The 17,813-nt window shown below is 46.7% G+C and overlaps 1 protein-coding gene across 1 annotated transcript in view; it reads left to right on the top strand.

The window, feature by feature from the left end:
- The first annotated feature begins 533 nt into the window (after positions 1-533).
- The window catches only part of LOC309566665 (melanoregulin-like), a 145,428-nt gene continuing 128,148 nt past the window's right edge, over positions 534-17,813 (top strand). Inside the window, exon 1 of the mRNA XM_082271908.1 lies at positions 534-651. Within this exon, the coding sequence (XP_082128034.1) occupies positions 554-651 (98 nt within the window). The 5' untranslated portion in view covers positions 534-553. The remainder of the gene's footprint in view (positions 652-17,813) is intronic.

The following is a 17,813-nucleotide window of genomic DNA, read 5'->3' on the forward strand; positions in this document are numbered from 1 at the left end:
TCCTGTAGACACACTCCTAAACCTTGTGGACAGCCTTCCCAGAATAGTTGAAGCTGTTATACTGTAGCTGCAAAGGGTGGGCCAACTCAAAATTAAATCCATTGGATTAAGACTGGGATTCCATTAAAGTTCATGTGCGTGTAAAAGTAGGTGTCCCAATACTTTTGGTAATATAGTGTATATATTAGGAAAATTGAACAGGCTTTCTAACCTTTGCTAAAACAAAAAAATACAGCTAGAATCTGACTAATAGCAAAGTGTAAATATATTTCAGATATTCAAAGGTTGTATTAAACATCGTGCATATGGCATTCCAGACCAACGGCAGTCTCTTCCCTAAGCCATTTATAATGCAGAACTTTCGGTATTTATCTCCCACCTTCCTTTCAGTATGATGATAGATGAGTTTTTCAGCCACCCCTCTTCTTGTCATGCTTCTTAGCTGCAGGCTCCCTGTTGCTCAGTCATACATGTGACTCCCTTGTTCTTTCATCCCAATTACACTGAATTAATTGTTCGCCACCCACGATAAGACCTCCAACCCATCACTTGGATGCCTCGCACTACCATGGCAGAGCGGAGAACTTTCTATCGCCTCTTCTGCTGCTGCTGTTACAATGAGGAATTGCCAGAGAAGAGTCCTTTAATCAGGTAAGAATCAGGAATTCTAGGAGGGGGGGGGTCACAATATATGTTTTTTTCAATTATTAAAGGAAACCCCAGGGGAATACAAGGGCTGCCATTATGGACCTCTTTCTAAAAAATACAAATTGTCTGACCCACAGAAGAATGAATACAAATAATAGTGAAGTCAGAAATCCTGATCTCAATACTTGTTTTCAGGTCAGGGTCTCGGAAAGTACCAAAGGCACCTGAAACAGCAAGACAGCTAGCATTTTCTAAAGTAGAGGTCTGCAGTGCAAGCCTCTATATCCTTCCATAATTCCTTTAAAGAAGTTTCATTGCATAATGGAAAAGCAATGTTGGTGTTGCCCTTAGCGGCTAGTTCTTCCTTGTAGTTTTACAAATGCGCTAGAAAAACAGCTGCCTGAATCTAGTTGCTGCAAGTCTTTTACCTTTTCTTTTATCCACTTAATAATAAAACACAGCTATACAGGTATATGGTGCTTGGGATTTATTTTGTCATTCATACTTTAGTATTTTTGATATTTTTCAGAAAAACTTACTTGGTTTATCATAGTAAGAACTTTTTTCCTTTTAACTTTTCCTATTCCTTATCATTCTGCAAATTCTATCTCTCTCATGCTGGTCCTGTCACTTGGGATCACTGATCTAAAACAAGTATACAGGTCGGGTCCTCTGACTAAGTGATGCAAAAAGTAGAGGGTCAGCATAACAGCCAGACAAGTAGCATTCCCTTAAAGTGGAATTCCAGCTTACAGCTAACTAGCCTTAAAATTACCATCTCTCCCATCCCCCCCCCCCCCAAACACCTATGCTAACCAACCTAGGTAGAATGTACTGTATATTCTTAACTAATTTCTGGCTGCTCCAGTCCAGGGAGGGGAGAGTGCGCTCCGATAACTGCTGGTAATGCCTGGAGTGGTGACGTCACTCATAGGTTTCAATGGCCCATCTGTTGTCAGCACTTCCTGCTCTTTCTTGAAGCCGTGCTGGCAGGCACAGGTGAGTTGAATCACGTGACTAGACTAGAGCAGCCTGAAAATAGGTAAGTACTGTATACAGATCTTTCTTACACAGGTTAGTTAGCATAGGTGTTAGAAGTGGGGAGAGGACAGTTTTCAGGATAGTTAGGTGTTAGCTGGAAATCTACTTTAACCGGATGTTCTCTAGTTCAAGGAGGATGTACCCATACATCTACCCAAAACTGCGGCAGGGAGCATGCAGTGGTGCGATCTGTAACCCCTGCTTCCAGCAGACAGTGGATTACAGATTATGGTATTGAGCCACTGTGATCAAGTATTCAATTTGAATATCAAGTTTGGGTGGAAGAGTGGAATAGTGCCGCTCAAGGCTGCCTAGCGACAAGTTACTGTGTGACAGGTGTACAGTGAATTGCTTCCATTGGGTTGTATCCCATTATTAGGTGGTGATGGACTCCAATTTAGTCTAGGACGGCTACCTTTTTGATAACGACAATGGAGGCGTTACAGCAGTGAACGCTTTAGGTGATTGGAGAAGATTAATTTTATAGGTAGGTATTGGGGATAAAAGTAAACAAGTAGAGCCAATATGTTTTGGGGGAAATGCCTTCCTCCTTCTTCAGGGCTGTATTTCAAAAGAGTGGTACCATTTTGAAAGGGTTATAATCAACCAGCAGCTCTGCAGTAGCCAGTTTTGTGGTGGCTCCACAAGGCAGTTTCTATTTAAATGTCACCACAGAGTGTCACTGTGGACACGAACATATAGATCTGTGCCTCATCCTAAATTAGACTGGTGTCAAAAATTGCTAGGAAAATAGACTTTAATGGCACAACATAACCTTACACAAGGCTACAGTGAGTTAAAAAATTATGCATTTTATTACAATACCTTTTTAAAAACAATTCGATACAATACAAATACAAAACATTAATAACCAAAGTGGACCAGTGTCCTAAGTATTGGATACAATTGTCCAGAAAACTATTGTAACCCTAGGTCCCTTGGCCAGGGACTTCCTATATACCAACAAGGGTAGGCACCCAACACAGTGGCCATGTGTCCAATATTGGAGTACGGTCAGCCTGACATGTTTCTCGCCACTTCTGTGCTTCTTCAGGAGCTCAGTACCACACATACAATTTCTACATAAAAAAGGAATGATATACAAAAAATCTGTATACATGCATTTAATATTTTTCATATAATAAACCAATTTTCTGTACTCAATAAAATTTTGCTTGTACATAATTTTTTATATGTAGCTCTCAATCGCCAAGAGGGATAGATGAAGTACTAGGAACTAGGGATCACATAGGCGGGATGCTCCCAGTGATCCCTAGCTCCTAGTAGTGATTGAGAGCTATATTAAAAATTCTGTACAAGCAAAATTATGTTAAGTAAAGGAAATGGGTTTATTATACAAAAAATTTTAAATCTATGTATACTCTAATTATAGTAATTATTAATCAGCGCAATACCATATCTAAAAAATATAAACCACACAAGTGCAAAAATTAATATTAAATTGCCACTCGTATTTTTTTTCCATTTCACTCCAATAATTATAACTGTAATAAAAATACTGCGCAATCTCAACTCATCTGTGAATAACCAACATTGTTTCTACATAAAAAGTAGTAGTAGTAAGTATCAGTAAGGATCAATACAAAGTGACTAAATACAAAAAAACTCCAAGTGAAATAAATATACAATGTATCTATTACAACATGTTCAAAGGAAAAAAGGCTCCAGTGATATTCAATTGATCCAAAAAATAAACAAACAAATGAATTCTGCCACCTCTATGAGGGATAATAAACTTAAAGAGGAAGTAAACCCTCCTCTGACACTTTTACCTATAGGTAAGCCTATGATAAGGCTTACCTATAGGTACTGTAAATATCTCCTAAACATGTACCGTTTAGGAGATATTTACCTTACATGCAGCCAGTGACGTCACTGGCGCCGTTCCTTCAGAGCCCCGTGCCGTGACCATCGGCTCCCACGCGCGTGCGCGGGAGTGATGTCACCGCGGCTCTGGCCAATTAGATGGCCGGATGCCGCGATCCCGGAAGACGGGCGACTGGACATGTCGCCTGTCCTACAAGTAAGCGGGCGGCATGGCGGGGGCTCGTTCTAAGGTAAGTATTGCATAATGAGCTAGTATGCGATGCATATTAGCTCATTATGTGTTTCTCTTTCAGGTTGCAAAAAAAAAAAAAATGATGGGTTTACAACCTCTTTAATCAGTCCAAAGGATCAATGGATAATCCTACCACCTCCGTGTGAGATAATCAACTGATTGATTAGTGACTCAGTGATTACTAGCTGCCCACCTCCAGCTTTGACTGCCGTTTCACCAGAGAGTCAAAACGCTGTTCCCCCATTAGGGCGGAATAAAAACTCTGAATGGATGTCTTTGGATGTATCAGGATCCCAGTTTTTCCTCATATATAATGGTCCACCATAGGGAACAAAAGCAGTATATCTAGTGCTCTCTGTAAAAACGTTTATTATAACACAAAGGAAAAGAGCTCACTCACATAATGTAGCACTAAGCCGTGCCAGCTGTAATATGCTCCTAGTATACATCCACTGGCTTTCAGCAGTAAAAGTCGGTAATGGTCATGAGTATAGCCAAATGTCAGCTCCTGCCTCCAGACGCGTTGCGTTCTCAAACTAACTTTCTCTGTCGCTCATTGACAGACGTAGTCCTCCTTGATTAATATCAACTCGGGTTATACTGCCCTCTACAGGAGTAGGACTAGACAGGAAAGAAAACGTTCTGGCCACACACTAGGGGCAGTCCCAGAGGGTATATCCTCTCACTTCCTGCTACAGCAAATCAGTTTTTTTCTGTCTAGTTAGGAGTAAGGACCTAGATTCCTTGCTAGGATCTTCGGTCCTGGCAGGATTTTTTTTTAGAAATACTTTTTTAAACAGCTTTTTTTCTCCAGTGTTCCTGTGAGATCTTCAAGCAAGCACGCTGAAACTAAACGACGGGCTGGATGTTGAGATCCAGTGGTCACCCCAGTTCAGCCTACGAGCGCGTGCAGACCATAGCTCCGCGCTGGGTCGGCCGCGACATAGTCCCACTGGACGGGCACTGACCCTGCGAGTTAAACGTCTCGCCTGGACGCCAATGACCAGCAGAGTCACGGCGTCCACATTGGTCGATAGCCCCCCCACTCCGGTGGAGAGGGGTTCTGTCAGGAGTTGGCGCCCGCCTGGTTCCGGTATGGTGAGTAGAATGTTCCCACTCTCCCCCTGTGGGGTTTGTTGGGGACGTGGGCCCCTCTCTGGGATGGTCGGACACCTGGGTCTCTCCTCTATCTATAACAGGTCACAGATCCCCCAATTTGAGTGTGATTTTGTGAATAGAAACCAGGAGGCTTGGTTTGGGAGCTGACTATCTAAAGTCACTATATGACTGTAAGGGTGACTGAAGTCAGTGGCAGACTACTAAAAGGCATTACTATTGAGATATAGAGGTATCCTACCTGTCATAGTGTGTACACAGGCCGATGCCTATGCCTGAGTTACTGCAGCCACAGATCGCCATCCCTCCAGAAAGCCGGTCACTTCCACAGGCCACACAGCCTCCCGCAGGCCGAGGCACTTCCGCAGGCCGCACAGGCCGAATGCACACCTCCCGCAGGCTGCTGCTAGCCGCCTCTATCCTACACAGGCCGCCGCCATTTTCCTGCAGATCGCATGAGGCCGCCATATTGGCGTAGCCTCGTGTCTCCAGCATGGGGGCGGCCATGTTTGAGGTGACCAAACACATCGTGGAGTAATTGGGAGGCGCCGGAAGGCGTGTAAAGGGGCGGAGCCGCCTCCTTGGCCCGGGAAAGCAAGCCAAAGACTTCCTGTCTGTAACAGACAGTCCTGGAAGCAGGTTGATAAGAAACTTCTGTGCATCAGGTGAGCCTTGGGGTCTCTCTCTCTCTTTCTGAGGGGTCCAAGCAGGTAGACTGAGGGGCGCTATTGCGCTGGGGGTCTAAGTATAAAAAAAAAAAAAAAAAAATGTTTTTTTCTTGCAATTAATTTTTTTGTGTTTGCTGGCAAGTGTCTTGTTACATGAACCCTGCCACTCATGTATCCCCACCTGATCCCCTTGGGGTGGCCGCAGGAACCTCCAGTACCCCACTTGTGATGATGCATTATCAGCAGTTTTGGAGTCTTTGGTATCCCGGGTGGAGGTAGCCTGTCAGGGACGGGGGTCAAGAAGAGCGACCCCCCGCCTACCCCTATGTCATCTGATACTTCAGATACTGATTCTGAGCTGGTCATTGCAGTCCCTTTTCTGGGGTTGTTGTCTCAGGTACGGTCTCCTCAGACAGTGAGGAGGACGCTTCTGCCTCCGCCATAGCACAAGAAGCGTTGGTGGAAGCACTAGTTGTGTCTGTCCGGGAAACCTTAAATCTTGAGGTTACACCGGCAGAGGTAGCTGAGACTAATATTCCTTTTTTGGTACTAGCAAGCCTACTAAAATGGTGAAGGGTTTCCCTTGCCCAAATGGGGTCGTCCGTAAAAGAGCCCCTGCTATTTCCAAACGCATTGCTAGGCGCTATCATTTTGAGGAATCCCTCATTACTAAGATGGACGGTACCACCAATAGTGGACTCACCGATTTCCAGACTAAATAAAGCCACTGTTATCTCGCTGAAATGACAGAATGGGCCCCACCCATCTCTAGGGTGGGGGGACGTCTTCACTGGTTTCCGGATCCAGGGCTTCCCAGAATCCCGGATAAAGGGGTTTGCAAGGTCATGTGGTCGGGATACAAGATCGAGTTCGATCACTTCCACCGGTGCGATTCTTCCCTTCCAATATTCGACATCCCCGGGTCGCTTAAAAAGCTTTGCGGGGGACAGCTTGATGCAACAAGCAGTGGTAGTTCCCATTCCTTGGAGGAGTTCTAGTCGAACCTGTTCACAATGCCCAGGAAAAAGGGCTAGGTGCGTCCAATTCTGGTCTTGGAAGAGAGGGAGTCCATCCATACAGTGGTGGCCTCCCTGCATCAGGGGAATTTCCTGGCGTCCATAGACATTTAGGATGCCTATCTTCATATCCCCATCTTCGCAGGACATCAGCGTTTTCTTTGCTTTTCCCAAAGATCATCCCTGGTTCCCACCAGAAGACTGAACTATCTGGGCCTAAATTTGGATACATCCTTGGCAAGAGTGTTTCTCCATGCGGAGAAACTCCAGAAGATTCAGTCAATGATTCGGATGTTGCTGTCCGTCAACTGGCTGGGATTGATGGTCGCCTCCTTAGAGGCAGTACCGTTTGCCCAGTCTCATACCCGAATTCTCCAAAGAGGAGATTCTTCTCATATGGAATCGGAATCCCGATTCCCTGGACAATCGGATCCGATTGAGCGAGCGGACCAGGGAGGCTCTGGTCTGGTGGCTTCGGTCTCCGATGCTCAGCCAGGGGAAGTCATTTCTTCTGATAAATTCCAGGTTAACGATAAATGTGTTGGAACTGAGAGCGATCAGACTTTGTCTGATTTACTGGACCGAGCAGCTCCAGGGCAGTTTGGTTCGGATCCAATCGGACTATGCCACGGTCATGACTTATGTCGATCACCAAGGGGCACCAAGAGTGCTCTGGCGGCCATAGAAGTGGCCAACATTCTTATTAGGGGAACAGTTGTTCCAGTTCCCTCCGCGATATTTATCACGGGGGTGGACAGGCAGATTATTTCAGCCGTCAGATTCTGGATCAAGAGGAATAGTCTCTTCATCCAGAGGTAGTTCACCAGCTGTCCCTTCATTGGGGCTCCCCGGATATGGATCTGTTGGCAGGTTGGCTCAACAGGGCTCGCGCCCGCGATCCTCTAGCGGACGCAGCAGACGCGCTGAGCGCCCCGTAGGGGAAGTATCAGCTACTGTATGTCTTCCCCCCTCTCAAGTTACTGCTGAGATTTCTCCGCAGGATAGAGGTGGAGGGAACTTCAGTTATCCTGGTATTTCCGGGCTGGCCTCGTCAAGCCGGGTACGCCGACTTGGGCAGGCTAGTGGCAGACGCTCCTTGGAGACTTCTTCTCAGGGAGGATCTGCGGTCTCAAGGACCGATCTTCCATCGTGCTTTACAGTCGCTGGTTTTAACGGCCTGGCCATTGAGACCCAGGTACTGAAGAACAGGGGATTGTCAGCTTCAGTTATTCCTACTCTATTAAAGCAAGGAAAGCACATGGAAGACTTATATTGCGTGGTGTGAATCGTTGGGATTTCCCCCACGTACCTATTTGGTGACCCGAATTTTGGCTTTTCTGCAAAAGGGGGTTGAGCAGAAACTATCCTTGAGCACCATCAAGGGTCAGGTTTTCAGCGTTAGCAATCTTCTTTCAGAAGCCGCTGGCTACTCATTCCTTGGTGCGGAATTTCATCCAGGGGGTGCGGCACTTGGCTCCGCCAGTGCGCGTGCCCTTACCGCCCTGGGATCTTAATTTGGTTTTGTCGGTTCTGCAGAAACCTCCCTTTGAAAATATCAGGGAGATTCCCTTGCTTACATTATCCCAGAAGGTGGCCTTCTTGGTGGCCATCACTTCTGCACGCCATTCCCCATATCTAGTGGTTCATAGGGATAAGGTAGTTCTTCATCCGAAGCCATCCTTTCTTCCTAAGGTGGTTTCAGATTTTCATCTGAATGAAGATATTGTGCTACCTTCCTTGTGTCCTCAGCCCAATCATCCTCGGGAATGTGCGTTGCATTCCTTGGATGTAGTTCGGGCAATCAGGGTATACCTGAAGACTACGGAATCGTTCCGTAAAACGGATTCACTTTTTGTGATCACGGATGGCCCCGGAAAAGGGTTGCCTGCATCTGCCACGACTATCTCCAAATGGATTAGACAGATGGTAGTACAGGCTTATTCTATTTAAGGGTCGGAATCCTCCGTTCCCTGTTAAGGCGCTCTCTATTCGGGTGCTTAGTGTTTCCTGGGCCTTCCACCATCAGGCGTCAGGGGTCCAGGTTTTCAAGGCGATTACTTGATCGTCGGTTCATACCTTTACAAAATTTTATAAAGTTGATGTGATGGCATCGTCGGATGCCTCATTTGGCCGCAAGGTTTTGCAGGCCGCAATTTTATAGTTACATAGTTAGTGAGGTTGAAAAAAGACATCAGTCCATCCAGTTCAACCTTTGATGTGTGTGTGTGTTTGCTTTTAACCGTACATTGTATACCCCTGTATGTTGTGGTCTTTAAGGTGTCCATCTAATAGTTTTTTGAAACGATCAATGCTCCCTGCTGATACGACTGCCTGTGGAAGAGAATTCCACATCCTTACCGCTCTTACAGTGAAGAACCCCTTACGCACTTTAAGGTTAAACAGCCTTTCCTCAAATTTTAGTGAGTGGCCACGTGTCTTATTGTATCTCCTTTCTCTGAATAGTTTGTTCCTTATGCTCGGGTCGCCAGTACAGTATTTGTACATTGATATCATATCCCCCCTCAATCGTCTCTTCTCCAGAGAGAATAGGTTCAGTGCTTGTAGTCTTTCCTCATAGCTGATGTCCTCCATTCCCCTAATTATTTTTGTTGCCCTTCTCTGGACTTTCTCCAGTTCCAGCACATCCTTCCTGAGGACCAGTGCCCAGAACTGGACAGCATACTCCAGATCTGGCCGGACCAGAGTCTTGTAAAGCAGGAGAATAATCTCTTTATTTCTGGAGTGAATCCCCTTTTTTATACAACCCAGTATTCTGTTGGCTTTGATTGCGGCGGCTTGGCATTGCATGCCACTGCCAAGCCTGTTGTCTACCAGTACCCCCAAGTCCTTTTCCATCCTAGACTCACCCAGAGGTTCCCCCCCTAGTGAGTAGCTTGGTTTCTGGCCCCCAAGTGCATTACTTTACATTTTTCAACATTAAATCTCATCTGCCATGTAGTTGCCCACCCCGTTATTTTGTTCAGGTCTGCTTGCAAGGTTTCCACATCCTGCAAAGAAGATATTGGCATGCCTAATTTAGTATCATCTGCAAATACTGAGATTGTACTCGATATCCCCTCCTCCAGATCATTTATAAATAAATTAAACAGGATTGGTCCCAGGACGGAACCCTGGGGGACCCCACTTTCCACACCCACCCAATCCGAGTACTCCCCATTAATCACCACCCTCTGTACTCTCCCCTGGAGCCAGTTCTCTATCAAGGTACTCACCTTATGGTCCATACCTACCTTCCTTAGTTTGTACAGTAAGCATTTGTGGGGAACGGTGTCAAAGGCCTTTGCAAAGTCCAGATACACCACATCCACAGGCTTTCCTTTATCTAGCTGCTCACTTCTTCGTAGAAGGTTAATAGATTGGTTTGGCACGAACGATTTTTCATGAATCCATGCTGATTACTACTTATAATACCGTTTTCATTACTAAAGTCTTGTATGTGGTCCCTTAACATCCCCTCCAAAATTTTGCAGACTACTGATGTTAGGCTGACCGGCCTATAGTTACCCGGGATATATCTTGGCCCCTTTTTAAATATTGGTACCACGTTGGCTTTTTTCCAATCAGCTGGCACCAAACCCGTCTGTAAACTATCCTTAAAGATCAAGAATAATGGTCTGGCAATCACCTGGCTGAGCTCATTAAGAACCCTCGGGTGCAAGCCATCCGGTCCCGGGGATTTATTTATGTTAAGTTTCTCTAGTTTAGCTCTAAGTCTATCCTCTGTTAGCCATGGCGGCACTTCCTGAGGTGTATTATTTAGTTCGGCCTTACAAGCAAGGTTCGCGTAGCCCCCCGATTCCTTTGTGAAGACTGAAGAAAAAAAATTATTTAACACTTCCGCCTTTTCTCTGTCCTCAGTGGCCATTTTTCCTTTATCATCTTTTATGGGGCCAATGTGCTCTGGCCTCGCTTTCCTACTGTTTATATACTTAAAGAACTTCTTGGGGTTCTTTTTACTCTCCTCCGCTATATGTCTCTCGTGTTCTATTTTAGCCGCCCTGATTTCGTCTTTACATTTCTTATTACACTCTTTGTAGTGCTTAAATGCTGCCAATGACCCCTCAGTCTTGTATTTTTTGAAGGCCTTTTCTTTAGCTCTAATATACATTTTTATGTTGGAGTTTAGCCACCCAGGGTTTAGTTTTGCTCTTTTAAATTTATTTCCCTGTGGAATGCACTGGCCCACCCCCTTGTTAAGTATGCTCTTGAAGCACTCCCATTTTTCCTCCGTGTTCTTTGTTCCCAGGGTTCTATCCCATTTGATATTTTCTAGCAGCAAGCGCAGTTTAGGGAAATTGGCTCTTTTGAAATTCAGTGTCCTTATATTACCCTTGTGTTTCCTATTACTGTAATTAATACTGAAACCAATTGACCTATGGTCACTGTTCCCTAAGTTTTCCTGTATTTCTATATCCGTGAGCAGGTCTGTATTGTTGGTAATCAGTAGGTCAAGTACCGCATTGTTTCTTGTCGGTGCATTCACCATCTGACCCATGAAATTGTCCTACAAAACATTTAGGAACTGCCGAGCCTTGGCTGAGTGCGCGGTTCCTTCTGCCCAGTCTATATCCGGATAATTAAAGTCTCCCATTATAATGACATTTCCCATCCTTGCTGCCAATACTATCTGTAACATGAGGTCCGCCTCACCCTCCTCCCTCTGGTTGGGGGGCCTATAGCATACGCCCAATATTACCTTCCCCACCGTGCCTTCCCTTTGAAGCTCTACCCATAGGTATTCTGCCTCGTCCTTAGCTCCATTATTAATATCATCCCTCATATTTACCTGTATACTGTTCTTAATATACAGACATACCCCTCCCCTTTTTTTACCCTCTCTATCTCTGCGATAAAGGGAATACCCCTGAATGGTCGCCATACAGTCATGAGAGCTGTCAAACCAAGTCTCAGTTATCCCCACAAAATCTAAGTCCTCCTCAAACATCAGCAGCTCCAGCTCTCCCATCTTGTTGGCCAGGCTTCTGGCATTGGTATACAAACCTCGTAATTTTGATCGGTTACATTTATCCTCATTTGATGTTTTTAGGCTGCTCTCTTGATTTTTCCCCATACCCACCCTGGGTTTAGGAGCTCCGAACACCCTACCGCTAATGCCCCCATTTCTGCCCTCTGAAACTTGCTTTCCACTGGCTAATTCTACATCTGTACCCTCCCCCCCCATTCCCTAGTTTAAAAGCCCCTCTAACTTTTTGGCCATCCTCTCACCCAGTACGGCTGCACCCACCCCATTTAGGTGCAATCCGTCCCTACCAAAGAGCCGGTGACCGACTGAGAAGTCGGCCCAGTTCTCCAGGAACCCGAAACCCTCCTTACTACACCAGCTCCTCAGCCACTCGTTAACTTCCCTAATCTCCCTCTGCCTCTCTGGTGTGGCTCGAGGTACAGGTAGTATTTCGGAAAATACTACCTTGGAGGTCCTAGTCCTCAACTTAGCGCCTAAGTCCCTGAAATCGTTTAGGACTCTCCGTCTTCCTCTGCCTATGTCATTGGTACCCACGTGTACCATGACAGCTGGGTCTTCCCCAGCCCCACCCAGTAATCTGTCCACCCGATCCGCGATGTGCCGAACCCGAGCGCCCGGCAAACAACAGACTGTTCGGCGCACACGGTCTTTGTCACAGATTACACGATCTGTCCTTCTAATAATTGAGTCCCCTACCACCAGCACCTGTCTTTCCTTTCCCTTTCTCCCGGCCTCACTGGAGGAGTTCTTCCCCTGGCAGCTAGGGGCGTCGCTCTGCTCCAGCAATGCTGGTCCCTGACTGGTTTCCCCAACATCACACAACGGGGCGTATCTATTGGCGTGCTCCAGCCCAGGATCAGCCTCCTTGCCTTGTCCCCTTCTACCCCTCCTAACTGTCACCCCTCTACTCTGCTCTGATGCCTGCACCTCCGATACTCCGCCCACCTCTGTGCAGACCCCTGTCTGCACCTGACTGGTACGATCCTGGCTCTCCTCCGGTATGGACATTCGTCTCAGTGATGCCAGCTGCTTCCCTAGATTCAGGACCTGAGCTTCCAGGGAAGCAACGTGCTTACATTTTGCGCATTTGTATTCGCCCTCGATCACATGTCTGAGGAACGCATACATATCACAAGATGTACACCGAGTCGCATCTCCACACCCGCCAGGCATTGTACCTACTAATCTAATCTAATGGGGATTCAGCGATTTAAGTCTATCCTATGTGGCTATTTCCTGGCTTCCTAACGCTACCTTCTCACCCTCTGGTATTCCGCTCCACTCACTTGACACTCAGTTGCACAACACTCACAATCTCACAGCCCGGTCAGTCGCACAACACTCACAGCCGCACAGCCCGGTCAGTCGCACAACACTCACAGCCGCACAGCCCGGTCAGACGCACAACACTCAGTCGCACAACCCGGTCAGACGCACAACACTCAGTCGCACAGCCCGGTCAGTCGCACAGCCCGGTCAGACGCACAACACTGAGTCGCACAGCCCGGTCAGACGCACAACACTAAGTCGCACAGCCCGGTCAGACGCACAACACTAAGTCGCACAGCCCGGTCAGACGCACAACACTCAGTCGCACAGCCCGGTCAGACGCACAACACTGAGTCGCACAGCCCGGTCAGACGCACAACACTCAGTCGCACAGCCCGGTCAGACGCACAACACTAAGTCACACAGCCCGGTCAGACGCACAACGCTCAGTCGCACAGCCCGGTCAGACGCCCAACACTGAGTCGCACAGCCCGGTCAGACGCACAACGCTCAGTCGCACAGCCCGGTCAGACGCCCAACACTGAGTCGCACAGCCCGGTCAGACGCACAACACTGAGTCGCACAGCCCGGTCAGACGCACAACACTGAGTCGCACAGCTCGGTCAGACGCACAACACTCAGTCGCACAGCCCGGTCAGACGCACAACACTCAGTCGCACAGCCCGGTCAGACGCACAACACTCAGTCGCACAGCCCGGTCAGAAGCACAACACTCTCAGTCGCACAGACACTCCCAGACACTCAGGTAGTAATAGGTACTCCCAGACACTCAGGTAGCAATAGGTACTCCCAGACACTCAGGTAGTAATAGGTACTCCCAGACACTCAGGTAGAAATAGGTACTCCCAGACACTCAGGTAGCAATAGGTACTCCCAGACACTCAGGTAGCAATGGGTACTCCCAGACACTCAGGTAGCAATGGGTACTCCCAGACACTCAGGTAGTAATAGGTACTCCCAGACACTCAGGTAGTAATAGGTACTCCCAGACACTCAGATAGCAATAGGTACTCACAGACACTCAGATAGCAATAGGTACTCACAGATACTCAGGTAATAATAGGTACTCCCAGACACTCAGGTACTAATAGGTACTCACAGACACTCAGATAGCAATAGGTACGCACAGACACTCAGATAGCAATAGGTACTCACAGATACTCAGGTAGTAATAGGTCAGCCGTCACTAAATGGCGGCCCGCGGTCCAGGAGCGGCCCGCGGTCCAGGAGCGGCCCGCACGATGCTTCCGCCCGGACCCGTCAGGCCGCCACTGTAAGTAGGCATTGGTTTGCTGGGACCGCGGGTGTCCCAGCAACCAGTGACATTCCGTGTGTGCGCCCCGCCCCCTGCTTCTTTCTTCGGCTCCCTCCTAGCCAGCCGCGAGTTGGGCTGTGACGTCACATGCGGGCCCCGCCCCCCCTGCTCCTAACTGCGGCTCCTGACTCTCACACTCAGCCTATCCGTGAGCTGGGGCGTGACATCACATGCACGCCCTGCCCCTCTGATGTTCGCTGCTCCTGGCTCCCGCATTTTCCTCTCCAAAAGGTATGTGGGGCACATTTTTATAAAATGCAGACTGATGGGCATATTTTGTTAAGGGGCACACATTTGTGTCCATTAGAGTGCCCCATAAAATAAAATATGCCTATTAGAGTGCCCCCTAACATAAAATGTGCCCATCAGCGTGCGCCTTATTTTATGTTAAGGGTCACGCTCATGGGCAAATTTTAGGTTAAGGGGCACTCTAATGGGCATATTTTATGTTAAGAGCAACGCTGATGGACACGTTTTTGTTTTGCCCATCAGCGTGCCCCTTAACATAAAATGTTCCCATCAGAATGCCCCCTAACATAAAATATGCCCATCAGCGTGCCCCCTAACATAAAATGTGCCCATCAGCGTTCCCCTTATTTTATGTTAAGGGTCACGCTGATGGGCATATTTTATGTTAAGGGGCACGCTGATGGGCACATTTTATGCTAAGGGTCACGCTGATGGGCACATTTCATGCTAGGGGGTACGCTGATGGGCAAATTTTATGCTAAGGGTCACGCCGATGGGCACATTTTATGCTAGGGGGCACGCTGATGGGCAAATTTTATGCTAAGGGTCACGCTGATGGGCACATTTTATGTTAGGGGGCACTCTGATGGGCACATTTTATGTTAAGGGGCAATCTAATGGGCATATTTTATGTGAAGAGCAACACTGATGGACACGTTTTGTTTTGCCCATTAGAGTGCCCCCTAACAAAATGTGCCCATCAGAGTGCCCCCTAACATAAAATGTGCCCATCAGCGTGCCCCTTATTTTATGTTAAGGGTCACGCTGATGGGCAAATTTTATGCTAAGGGTCACGTTGATGGACACATTTTATGTTAAGGGGCACTCAAATGGGCATATTTTATGTTAAGAGCAACGCTGATGGACACGTTTTTGTTTTGCCCATCTTTCTGAGTCATAGCACAGACTTCAGATTCGGACCTCGGCCCACAGAAAATTTTACCGACCGGACCTCCTTGAATTTTAATTCATTACCCCTGTAATAGGTACTCCCAGACACTCGGGTAGTAATAGGTACTCACAGATACTCAGGTAGTAATAGGTACTCACAGATACTCAGGTAGTAATAGGTACTCCCAGACACTCAGGTAGTAATAGGTACTCACAGATACTCAGGTAGTAATAGGTACTCACAGATACTCAGGTAGTAATAGGTACTCACAGATACTCAGGTAGTAATAGGTACTCACAGATACTCAGGTACTACACTACACCCTCAGTCAGTGTACAATCTCAGTCACCAGTCTTACTTACCTAGTGTGTGTCCCTTTAAGCCTGTCACTAGCAGTTCCTGGCTGTTTTTTTTTTTCCTCAGACGGTCAGTCTCCGCTCTGCACCCGCCTCCCTCTGTCACTTCCCGGTCAGCCTTTGCTCCGCTAGTCTCCTCTGCTCCCTCTCTTTCTGGGGGGGGTTCCGCACCACTCGCCGCCCGCCGCAAAAGGGGGGGTTTACTGCACCGCTCGCCACCCGCAACAAGAGAGGGGGGGGTTACTGACCCGCTCGCTTCTGGGGGGGGGGGTTCGAGCGCCGCTCCCCGCCGCTGCTCTCCTGGGGGGGGGGGGGTTACTCACACGCGGTCATCACGCACACACTCCTCACACACTCCTCTCTCTTGCACGCCCTGTCAGCCTCTGATCCCGCGCTCTGCTCCTCTGCTCCACAGCACCACCTGCCGGCCGGATCAGCGACCCACTGATTTGAGGAGACCGTTGATCTACCCCGAGGGTTTGTTGGGTTTTTTCACTTAGGTCTCATCTTTTTGCTTGATGAGCCCTTGATGCTTCTGGTTGGCTCCGGTTGGGCCTTCTGGATTTTGATTTCTGTTATCCCACCCCTCATTTGTGGCACTGCTTTGGGACGTCCCGAGTTGATATTTATCAAGGAGGACTACGTCTGTCAATGAGCGACAGAGAAAAATGGATTTTTGTAAAATCTTACCGTAAAATCCTTTTCTCTTAAGCTCATTGACAGACGTAGTACCCGCCCCTCTGTTTTTGAGTTGGGTTGGGTTAAAATTCTCTAAACACTGCTTTGTGACATAACTGATTTGCTGTAGCAGGAAGTGAGAGGATATACTCTCTGGGACTGCCCCTAGGGTGTGGCCAGAACGTTTTCTTTCCTGTCTAGTCCTACTCCTGTAGAGGGCAGTATAACCCGAGTTGATATTAATCAAGGAGGACTACGTCTGTCAATGAGCTTAAGAGAAAAGGATTTTACAAAAATCCATTTTCTTCAGTGGGGTGGAGCTAAGATATGACCTAACCTCTTTTATAAAACCAATAAATTTACCTTCCTGTTATCTGATTCAATTGTGTGTCAGCTTAATGAGTCCCCCATCCAATAGGAGACTGAATTACTGATCCTATTCTCTCATGCCCCCTCCCTCTAATCATCAGCTCTCATATTCCCAAATACTGTGCATCGCTGAGTGAGTTGGCTAAGATGAATTAACTGACGATTCCATATCACATGCAGGGATCAGGGCTGCCGCTTCCATTCATAACTTACCCTCTCCCTCCAATCATCAGCGCTCCTCTCCTACAGACTCCATACGTGGCTGCATGTGTTAACCGGAACTGACAGTCCGGTGACACCTCCCGCAAGCCCAGCTATCCCACCACACGGGACACTCAGTCCACATACACAAACTCAGAGCAATGACCACACCATAGGGGAGCCAACAGCTACTTCCTATACAAAGATGCCTCAATCACTATCACCCAAGTGGCTCTACACCTAATATTCCCGATGCAGGACACATTATAAAACCACAACACCAAACGATCTAATAACATTGTGGCGCATGAAACAAACCCATATGTTTTATTTTTCCTACTTGGTTGGGAATGTGTCACATATCCATTATAAATAATTAATTTATCAATCACCGTAACATCATTATATACAATGATAACATAAATGCAAATAAAATATATTTTAGAAAACCATATAAGATCACATATAAAACTAACCATACATCATCATATTAAAATATTACTTCACAAAAGACAGTGTATATAGTTTACATATACAGTATATGTGAAATAATAAAAAAATAAAATAAGTACAATAGAATAAATTAACTCAACTGAAAAACTTTTTATTAAAAATTATATTAAAAAATATCCACTATATTTTGTGAGAGTCCCACATAAATCCTATCTTATTGCCCTAAAATAGAACACTATTAATCATTTATTGACTATCTATTCAGGTCAAATTCTAGGTTTAAACCTCTTGGTGAGAGTACTTTGGTTTCAGAAATCCAAAAGGATTCCCTTTTACTAAGTTGTCTAATGTAGTTGCCATCTCTCCAATGTTTATCAACTTTTTCTATACCCCAAAATTGCATAGATCTAGGATTTTTTTTCATGGGCATTTTTAA

This window comes from Pelophylax lessonae (assembly GCF_965119305.1).
Source record: "Pelophylax lessonae genome assembly, chromosome: 11".
NCBI classification, from domain to species: Eukaryota; Metazoa; Chordata; class Amphibia; order Anura; family Ranidae; genus Pelophylax; species Pelophylax lessonae.